At 60.0% G+C, this 10,332-nt stretch overlaps 1 protein-coding gene across 1 annotated transcript in view; it reads left to right on the top strand.

The window, feature by feature from the left end:
- HDAC5 (histone deacetylase 5) overlaps nt 1-10,332 on the top strand; it is a 21,613-nt gene that overhangs the window by 6,698 nt on the left and 4,583 nt on the right. Inside the window, 14 exon segments of the mRNA XM_021710202.1 lie at nt 225-356; nt 783-1,002; nt 4,232-4,437; nt 4,652-4,936; nt 5,556-5,721; nt 6,409-6,542; nt 6,805-6,925; nt 7,292-7,341; nt 7,480-7,587; nt 7,947-8,002; nt 8,115-8,202; nt 9,083-9,202; nt 9,446-9,543; nt 9,687-9,805. Coding sequence (XP_021565877.1) covers nt 225-356; nt 783-1,002; nt 4,232-4,437; nt 4,652-4,936; nt 5,556-5,721; nt 6,409-6,542; nt 6,805-6,925; nt 7,292-7,341; nt 7,480-7,587; nt 7,947-8,002; nt 8,115-8,202; nt 9,083-9,202; nt 9,446-9,543; nt 9,687-9,805 — 1,903 coding nt within the window.

Here is a 10,332-nt window from a genome sequence, read left to right as displayed (position 1 = left end):
CCCCCCCGCTGGCATGGAGAGGGTGGAAAGGCTGGCAGGACTTGTTGCCCCAGAAGGCTCTGATGGCTCAGTCTCCCCCCCGGGGCTCAGAGTCGGGGAATGGGCTCATGCAGAGACTCCAGCTGGCTCCAGGCCTCGCATGGAAGCCTTGGCCTTGGCTCCGGGCTGCCTCCTTTGCCTCCCTCTGCCTGCTCTCATGCCTGTCTCTCCCGCCTGCTCCCCAGATGCTCCCCCAGCACCGGGCCCTCCCTCTGGACAGCTCCCCCAACCAGTTCAGTCTCTACACGTCTCCCTCTCTGCCCAACATCTCCCTAGGGCTGCAGGCCACCGTCACTGTCACCAACTCGCACCTCACCGTAAGTACCAGGCCCATGTCCTCTCCTCCCTCTGTTGTTGAGGACACTGGTCCTGGGGCCCCTGTAAATACAGGGCCCATGTCCCCTCCTTCTTCTGTTGTTGGGGATACTGGTCCTGGGGCTCCTGTAAGTGCAGGGCCTGCGCCCCCTCCTCTCTCTGCTGTTGAGGACACTGGTCCTGGGACCCCCTTGAGTAGAGGATTGGTGTCCCTTCCTCCCTCTGCTGTCGATGACACTGGTCCTGGGGCCCCCCCTCAGGGCTTTTGCCCTCCCCGGGGGAGATCAGTTGGCCCCACCAAGAGCTGGGGGATGGACAGAAGGGAGGTGAGGGACACAGGCTCTAAGTTGGCAGTACTGAGGCCGGACAGGCCCCTCCTGAGGCCAGATAGGCCCCTCCCTTACCTCCCATCTTCCTCCCCACCCCAGGCCTCCCCGAAGCTGACGCAGCAGGAGGCCGAGAGGCAGGCCCTCCCGTCCCTGCGGCAGGGCGGCACGCTGACGGGCAAGTTCGTGAGCACATCCTCCATCCCCGGCTGCCTGCTGGGCGTGGCGCTGGAGGGCGACGCCAGCCCCCATGGGCACGCCTCCCTGCTGCAGCACGTGCTACTGCTGGAGCAGGCCCGGCAGCAGAGCACCCTCATTGCGGGTGAGTGGCTGTGCCGAGCTGGGACGGGGCTCCAGCCCTGCCACAGCTCCCTCCACAGCATCAGTGATTTCTCCCACATTCTGGAAGCTTAGAGGACCTACAGCAGGCTGAGCATTGTTCTGGGCAAAGTCTACTGCCGTCTTGGAGTTCATACTCCAGGGCAGCATCGTCCAGTAGAAGCCTCACATGAGCCGGGCGCAGTGGCTTGCGCCTGTAATCCCAGCACTTTGGGAGGCAGAGGTGAGAGAATTGTCTGAGCCCAGGGGTTCGAGACCAGCCAGCCTGGGTAACATGGCGAGACTTTGTCTCTACAATAAATAAAAAAACTAGCTGGGTGTGGTGGCGCATGCCTGTAGTTCTAGCTACCTCAAAAGGATTGCCTGAACCCAGCAAGTTGAGGCTGTGGTGACCAGGAGCATGCCACTGAACTCCAGCCTGGACGACAGAGTGAGACTGTGACTGAAAAATAAAAAAGAAACCTCACACAGTCTGTGTTTGCAGTTTTTAGTAGCCACATTAAAACATGTAAAAATTGCTGGGCATGGTGGCTTATGCCTATAATTGTAGCGCTTTAGGAGGTCAAGGCAGGAGGATTGCTTTAGCCCAGGAGTTCAAGACTAGCTTGGGCAACATAGTGAGTCCTTGTCTCTACAAAAAAGCAAAAATGTTAGCCAGGCGTGGTGGTGCATGCCTGTAGTGTCAGCTACGCAGGAGGCCGAGGCAAGAGGGATCGCCTCAACCCAGGAGGTCCAGGCTGTCATGAGCCATGATTGTACCACCACACTCCAGCTTGCGTGATAGAGTGAGAACCCAATTCAAAAAAAAAAAAAGTGAGGCCGGGCGTAGTGACTCAAGCCTGTAATCCCAGCACTTTGGGAGGCTGAGGCGAGAGGATTGCCTGAGCCCACGGGTTTGAGACCAGCCTGGGCAACATGGTGAGACCTCATCTCTATGATTAAAAAAACAACAAAAAAAACTACATGCCTGTGTTTCCAGCTACTTGGAAGGCTGAGGTGGAAGGAACACCTGAACCCAGCAGGTCAATACTGCGGTGACCGTGAGCAGGCCACTGTACTCCAGCCTGGGCAACAGAATGAGACTCCAACTCAGAAAAAAAAAAAAAAGAAAAGATCCAGGCATAGTGACTGATGCCTGTAATCCCTGTGCTTTGAGAGGCTGAGGTGGGAGGATTGCTTGAGGCCAGGAGTTTAAGACCAGCCTGGGCAGCATAACAAGACCCTGTCTCTACAAATTAAAAAAAAAAAAAAATTAGCCGGGCTTGGTGGCTCAGCCTGTAATCCAGCGCCTTTGGGAGGCTGAGGTGAGTGGATTGCCTTAGCCCGCAGGTTCGAGACCAGCCTGGGCAACTTGGCAAGACCTCATCTCTACAATAAATAAAAAAAAAATTAGCCGGGCGTGGCAGTGCGTGCCTATAGTTCCAGCTACTTGGAAGGGTGAGGTGGAAGGATTGCTGGAGCCCTGCAGGTCGAGGCTGCGGTGGTTGGGAGCGGCCACTGCACTCCAGGCTGGACGACGGAGTGAGACTCCAACTCAAAAAAAAAAAAAAAATTAGCCAGGTACACCTGTAATCCCAAAGCTACTCAAGAGGGAGGAGGAGGTTGAGGTGGGAGGATGAATTGCGCCCAGGAGTTGGAGGCTTTAGTAAGCTGTGATCACATCACTGCATTCCAGCTTGGGCAACAGAGTTAGACCTTGTCTCTAAAAACATTAAAAATGTTAAAAGTAGCAGGTAGAATTGATTTTATAATACATATTTAATCCACACACGCAGAACATTATTTCAACATGTGATAAACGTGTCGTTATCAATGAAATACTTGACTTTTTGTCTCATGCTAAGTCTTTGAAATCTGGTATAATTTCATGAGTACATCACAGCCTGGCCACTGTGCCCCACCAGGCCCTGGGCCGCACCCAGTCCTCATCTCCATTAAGACAGGCTTGTGGTTGGGCTTGGTGGCTCAGCCTGTAATCCCAGCACTTTGGGAGGCTGAGGTGAGTGGATTGCCTGAGCCCGCGGGTTCAAGACCCGCCTGGGCAGCAAGACCTCATCTCTACAATAAATCAAAAATTAGCCGGGCGTGGTAGCGCGCGCATGTAGTTCCAGCTTCTTGGAAGGCTGAGGCGGAAGGATCGCCGGAGCCCAGCAGGTCGAGGCTGCAATGGCCGGGAGCGTGCTACTGCCCTCCAGTCTAGGTGACGGAGTGAGACTCCAACTCAAAAAAAAAAAAAAAAAAAGGCTTGTTCAGGGGCTCAGTAGTCTCATGTCATTAGTACCTTTGAGACTGGACAGCACAGCCTTAGATAGCCTTGACCTACCTGTTGGCATCAGTGGGTCATGCCTATGATTCCAATACTTTGGGAGACTAAGGCGGGAGGATCGTTTGAGACCAGCCTGGACAACATAGTGAGATCTCGTCTCTACACAGATTTTTTTTTTCTTACTCAGTCGCCCAGGCTGAGTGCAGTGGAATACTCACGCCCACCACAGCCTCTACCTGCTGGGCTCAGGGGATCCTTCTGCCTCAGCCTTCCAGGTAGCTGGAACCACAGGTGTGTGCCACCATGCCTGGCTAATATTTTTATTCTATAAAAAGTTTTTAAAAATTAGGGCGTAGCAGTGTGTGCCTGTAGTCCCAGCTACTCGGGAGGCTGTGGGAGGATGACCTGAGTCCAGGAGGTGGAGGCCATGGCGGGCCGTGATTGTGCCACTGCACTCCAGCCTGAGTGACGGAGCGAGACCCTGAATGAAAAAAAAAGAAACAGGAAAAGAAAAAGGAGGAGTTTCTGCTCAGGAGATGCACGATCCTGGCCCCAGGGCTTCCTTGCCTGGTGGGATCCATGGGATCCATGACCATGGAGGTCTTGTTCCTGTTGGGGAAAACGAGTCGAGTCATCTTTCCACCTCAGCCCATCCTCCCACCCCAGCCTCCTCCTCCTGAGTAGCTTTGAGATTATAGCCCCAGACTACTGGTGCACTCCGTTAAGTAAACCAAGGGAGAGAATGGAAACTCCAGGAAGGTTTGCTGGAGGCAGTGCCTCTGAGCTGGGAAACTGTCCAGTCCTAGGGAGAAGGAAGCACGAGGCATGGGGCAGGGTATGCCAGGACCCCCTCTGAGGTTTTTCCGAGTCTGTGGGCTGCAGTGTTCTATTGGGGGAGGGGGTCCGGTGCCCTGACAGCCGTGCTTATGCCCGCCCCTCTCCGCAGTGCCGCTCCACGGGCAGTCCCCACTGGTGACAGGTGAGCGCGTGGCCACCAGCATGCGGACGGTGGGCAAGCTCCCACGGCACCGGCCCCTGAGTCGCACCCAGTCCTCGCCACTGCCGCAGAGTCCCCAGGCCCTGCAGCAGCTGGTCATGCAGCAGCAGCATCAGCAGTTTCTGCAGAAGCAACAGCAGCAGCAGCTGGGCAAGGTGAGCCCAGAGAGGGGTTGTGCTGGGGGCGGGCACGGGGACCAGCCAGGCCACCCCCCAGCGGAGCCACTTGCTGATTCCAGTTCCCATGGATGCTCTGCACAGCAGTGGCCGCCTGGAGAATGGACAGCAGGGCGGGCTGTTGGGCCGCAGGCTGTTGGGCCCCAGGCTGCATGGCTGCCCCCTGCTGAGGTCCCCTGTGTTCTGTTTCTAGATCCTCACCAAGACCGGGGAGCTGTCCAGGCAGCCCACCACCCACCCCGAGGAGACAGAGGAGGAGCTGACAGAGCAGCAGGAGGCCTTGCTGGGGGAGGGAGCCCTGACCATGCCCCGGGAGGGCTCCACGGAGAGCGAGAGCACGCAGGAGGACCTGGAGGGGGAGGAGGAGGATGGGGAGGAGGAGGAGGAGGAGGACTGTGTCCAGGTCAAGGACGAGGAGGGCGAGAGCGGTGCCGAGGAGGGGCCTGACCTGGAGGAGCCCAGCACTGGTTACAAAAAGGTGCCCGCGGCAGCCCGCCCTTGCTTGCCACCCCTCTGTCCTGCGACTGCTCTCCGCCCCGCCCTTCCCGCTCCTGGTCTGCGGTTCCAGGCAGTACTGGAGCAGCCTTCTGAAGGGGAGTGGGACTGCTCCGGGGATGGGACAGCCGTGCAGATCTCAGAGCTGCGTCTGGGGCCTGGGCCGTGACGGGCCACCTCTCTGTTCGCATGTGTGTGTGCTTGTGCGCGTTTCTGCCTGCGCAAGGCCGGTTGTGCGTCGGTCCCCGTGCGCCTGTGCGCGTGTGTACACATACGCCCCGCTGCTACTACAGTCTGCCTTGCGCCCAGCGCCGCTCCATTCATGGCGGACAGCGCCGAGCCCTCAGGCTGACTCATCCCGCCCCCGCGGCCGCCCCCGCCCCTTCCAGCCTCTTACCTCAATGCTACTCTGGGGTGACTCATCACGGTCTCCCATCCCTCCCCAGCAAGAAGAGAGGGGAGGGCTGGAGTGTCTCCTGTCCCTGCAGGGAGCCAGTGGGAGGAGGTGGGGAGGGAGGAGACTTGGAAGAGGAAGGCTGGGCCGACCCCCCAAGCCTGGCCCGTGCCCCTCGCCCAGCCTCACCCATGCCCGCCCTTCTCAGCTGTTCCCGGATGGCCAGCCTCTTCAGCCGCTGCAAGTATACCAGGCGCCCCTCAGCATGGCCACTGTGCCCCACCAGGCCCTGGGCCGCACCCAGTCCTCACCTGCTGCCCCTGGGGGCATGAAGAGCCCCCCAGACCAGCCCATCAAGCACCTCTTCACCACCGGTGAGCCTGCAGGGGCTGTCATGGCCATGGGGCCTGTGGGTGGTGTCCAGCCCCCTGAGCAGAGGGAAGTGGCTGCCAGTGCCCCTCAGGCACCCTTGAAGGGAGAGGAAACTGGCCTCCTTGCCGTTCCCCCTTCCCCCACCACTTGTCCATGGCTGTTCCTTCTGCTCTGGCAGGGAGGGTGGGTGGTCTTACACAGCCCACCGGCAGCATCGTTTCCACTCCCGAGTGACCACCCCACAGGCCTGGGCTCTGGGTGGAGAGGGGCGCTGCTCGTCCTGGGCCCTGCCCTTCTGATGTCCCCCGTGGGGTCACAGTGTGACCTTGAGACCCTGTGAAGCTGCCCGTGCTCTGAGGGGCACAGGTGTGCTGAAAGTGACCCTGTCTCACCAGTGGGAGCTGGACACAGGGTCTCTGACAGGAGGAGTAAAGGAGGATGGGGGTGGACGTACGTCTCAGGGGCACAGAGGACAGAGGTCGAAACCAGGGGCGTGTCAAGGGCAGCTATGCAGAGATGCTTCTGCCAGGTGCTAAAGGAGCCCTGGACTCTTAGGAGGAGAGACTAGAGGCCAGGCATGGGGCCTGGTGGTCTGGGAGGCCTTCGGGCCCCGTGGGATTTGGGGGAGCCCCACCAAGGGTCACGGCCAGGCAGGGCCAGGCTGGCTGACACGTGGGTCTGCGGTCCAGGTGTGGTCTACGACACGTTCATGCTGAAGCACCAGTGCATGTGTGGGAACACACACGTGCACCCCGAGCATGCTGGCCGCATCCAGAGCATCTGGTCGAGGCTGCAGGAGACAGGCCTGCTCAGCAAGTGTGAGGTAGGGACCTCCTGCTGCTGCCCTGTCTCCTCCCTGTCTTCTCTTCCTGGACCAGTCCCCACTGCCACCCTGTTCCCTCCCTCCTTTTGGCCTGTTTCTCACCCTCCCCCACCCCTGTTCCCAGCTGAGTGGGGGGAAGGGTCACCGAGGGTCAGAAACCCTTGGATCCCCCAGGGCCAGAAGGTGGCTTTGTGTGCCCCTGGCAGAGGGGTCGGCATCGGGAGCTGAGCCTTACCAGCCCTCCTCCCCCCACCCCCGGCAGCGGATCCGGGGTCGCAAAGCCACGCTGGATGAGATCCAGACAGTGCACTCCGAGTACCACACCCTGCTCTATGGGACCAGCCCCCTCAACCGGCAGAAGCTGGACAGCAAGAAGCTGCTCGGTGAGCTGGGGACAGGGCACAGAACTAGAGGGGTGCTGGCTAGGGCGAGAGGGTCGTCCCACAGGGCACCATTGCCATATCACACACCTCCAGAGGGCGCCATTGACACGGTGCAATAGGAGCAGGGCCGGCTGATGGGCACAGCGCGGGGTGAAGTGAGGGTTTGGCTTGGGCAGGCTGCCGGGCTCCCCTCCCTGGCCGATCATGCCCCTCTCTCCCTGCCGTCTGCTCCGAGAGGCAGGATGTCTCCCAGATCAGGGACCAACAGCCCCTAACTGGTGTGGGCTCAGAGGCCTGTTCCCCCCAGGGGCTGCAGCCTGGCCACCAAGGCCCCTCGTAGAGCAGCCCTGTCCCTTTTCCCCGTAGGCCCCATCAGCCAGAAGATGTATGCTCTGCTGCCTTGTGGGGGCATCGGGGTGAGTAGGGTGTGTGCCAGCGGGGTGGGCTCGGGCTCAGGCTCCCCTTTCTGCCCACCGTGGCTGCTGGGCCATCGTGTGGTGTCCACCTCACCCTCTGCGCAGGGGCATGCTGAAGCCTGCTGTCACCCCCCGCAGGTGGACAGCGACACTGTGTGGAACGAGATGCACTCCTCCAGTGCTGTGCGCATGGCAGTGGGCTGCCTGGTGGAGCTGGCCTTCAAGGTGGCCATGGGGGAACTCAAGGTGAGTGTGCAGTTGCCTGGGCGCCCCTGGGTGTGGTCCTGTGTTCTCGGAGGCAGGGGCCGGGGCAGCCTGGCTTTTTTTCAGTGAGGCGCTGTCCTCTGTCTCCAGGGGCCCAAACTGGGGGCTGAGGGGTACAGATGGCCACTAATGCCCAGTGCGCTCGTGGGTGTCTCGAGGGCAGGGAGGGCGCCTGCCTGCCCAAGAGGCCCTTGGGTAGCATCTGCAATGGAGTGTGGAATGGTGTCCGTGCGCTTTTCTGACCTGTGTTGTGCTCCTTTCTCTCCTGTGTCCTCCCCTCCGGGGCCACCGTGCTCTCCCGCCCGTCTCGCCTCTCTGTCCCCCGGACTGCGCCTCTTCAGAATGGATTTGCCATCATCCGGCCTCCAGGACACCATGCTGAGGAGTCCACAGCCATGTGAGCGCTGCTCCACCTCTCCCTCTTCCTCTGCCCTCACCCCCGTGGCCCCTGCTCCCTGTAGACCTCACGCTGAAGCTGACCTCCCCCCTTTCCTCCCCCACCCCCCCAGGGGATTCTGCTTTTTCAACTCTGTAGCCATCACAGCCAAACTCCTGCAGCAGAAGCTGAATGTGGGCAAGGTCCTCATCGTGGACTGGGTAGGCACTGGGCAGGGGCGAGCAGAGGGGAACAGGTTCTGCTTTGGGAAGTCCCCTCCCCCCCAGCACCACCTCCAGGCAGCCCACCAGGGCTCCTCTTCACAACAAGAGAGAAGTGCTTTTAGCCCCTGTTCCATCTTGGTCCCCCGCCTTGCAGCCTCAAGCAACGGAGGGGATTTCCCCGTCTTGAACAGTAGAGACGCTGCTGCCGTTGCTGGTAGCCCCCTTCCCCCGCCCCTCCACGATGGGAGCTGACCGCATGCCCAGAGCCGATGAGTACTTTGCAGCCCCTTGAGTATTAAGAGCTGGGGTGTCCGTTTCTAGAAAAGCAGGTGCAGTTGGGTGATCTAGGGCCACTCAGCAGGGACGTTGGTGCTGGGTCTCAGACCGGGCCTTTTGGTCTCCACACTCTGTTCTGGCCACCGTAGTAATTCTCAGACCCTGGCCCTACGAGCAGACAGGCCTCCTGCTGTGAGCTCAGGAAGTAGCCAGGACAGTCCTCAGTAGAGAAAATCTCTCTGCAGCCCAGTTGTGGCCTAACATTCATGCGCACTTTGGATCCTTCCTCAGAATGTATCTGCTTGTCTCAGATTCCCTGCCAGCCTCAGTGTTCCCCAAACCGGACCGAACCATGTTGAATGGGTTCTCCAGGGAGATAGGCCACCTGTGTCCCAGCTTTGTGTAGTCCCCCATGCGGGGCCACTTCACAGGCGCCCAGACCCTAGTCAGAGGAGTGTGGGGTGGGTGACACCACTGGGGACTGCACCCGGAGGCCCTGTGGCAGGGTGGGCTGCACCCCCGAGCTCGCATGGGGTGGGGTGGGGGATGGGTGGAGTTGGGCCTTTGGGTCAGTGTGTGGGCCGTTTTCCTGACCCCCCAGGACATCCACCATGGCAATGGCACTCAGCAGGCCTTCTACAATGACCCCTCGGTGCTCTACATTTCCCTGCACCGCTATGATAACGGGAACTTCTTTCCGGGCTCCGGGGCTCCTGCAGAGGTATAGCTCCCAGCCCTCCGCTGGGTGCCCCAGGGGAGCCCAGGGGACCTGGGAGAGCCCTGGGGGCCCATGGTGGCATTGGTGCCTGGGGAAACGGCTTCTGGTGGGAGGACCACCGGGGTCTAACGGTCCCTCTTTGCAGAGCAGAGGTCAGTGGGTGAGGCCTGAGACAGGGTTGAGGGCGGGGCGGTGTCTGGGATCCCCAAGCAGTGAGAGTGACCCACTGTCCCTGCCCGGTGCCAGGTTGGTGGAGGGCCAGGCGTGGGGTACAATGTGAACGTGGCGTGGACAGGAGGTGTGGACCCCCCCATCGGAGATGTGGAGTACCTTACAGCCTTCAGGTGGGAGCCCACGGGGCCCAGCAGCGGGGGAAGCAGAAGGCACCCCGTTCTGTGTGGCTGGAGGGGGGTTGTCTCTGGGAGGACAGAGTGGCGTGAGGCCTGGCCTGCCAGCGCCGGGTTCAGTTTGGGCCTTCCCTTTGCAGGACAGTGGTGATGCCCATTGCCCACGAGTTCTCTCCTGACGTGGTTCTCGTCTCTGCCGGGTTTGATGCTGTCGAAGGACATCTGTCTCCGCTGGGTGGCTACTCTGTCACCGCCAGATGTGAGCTTGGGGGGCACTGAGGGAGGGTGTGGAACAGTCAGGACGGAGTTGGACAAGGCCGTCGGGCTCACATCTGGGCTCGAGTACTCGGTCCCTCAAGCTGCTGGAGCCTCCGCTGTCCTGGATTCAGCCTTCTCCGGCTGAATGTTCTGGAAATGCTCGCTTGCCAGTCATGGCCCAGCTCTGTTTTTTGTTACTGAGCACAGACAGTGGGCCAGCCCCAAGCTAGGCTCTAGGGGATGCAGCCCTAAACTAGTCTTTATCCTTAAAGAGCTCAGAATGGGCTAGGCGCAGGGGCTTATGCCTGTAGTCCCAGCACTTTGGGAGGCCAAGTGGGAGTATTGCTTGAGGCTGGGGCTCAAGACCAGCCTGGGAAACAGCGAGCCTCCCATCTCTACAAAAACAAAACAGCTGGAGGACGAGCATGGTGGCTCACACCTTTTTTTAAAATTTTTTATTTTTTTCTGTTGGAGTCGCACTCCGTCGCCCAGACTGGAGTGCAGTGGCCGCTCCCGGCCACCGCAGCC

This window comes from Carlito syrichta, unplaced genomic scaffold (genome assembly GCF_000164805.1).
Source record: "Carlito syrichta isolate Samal-C Ts95f unplaced genomic scaffold, Tarsius_syrichta-2.0.1 Scaffold288286, whole genome shotgun sequence".
In the NCBI taxonomy this organism is placed as follows: domain Eukaryota; kingdom Metazoa; phylum Chordata; class Mammalia; order Primates; family Tarsiidae; genus Carlito; species Carlito syrichta.
Note: the sequence above shows the minus strand (reverse complement) of the source record. Positions and strands in the feature narration are given on the sequence as shown.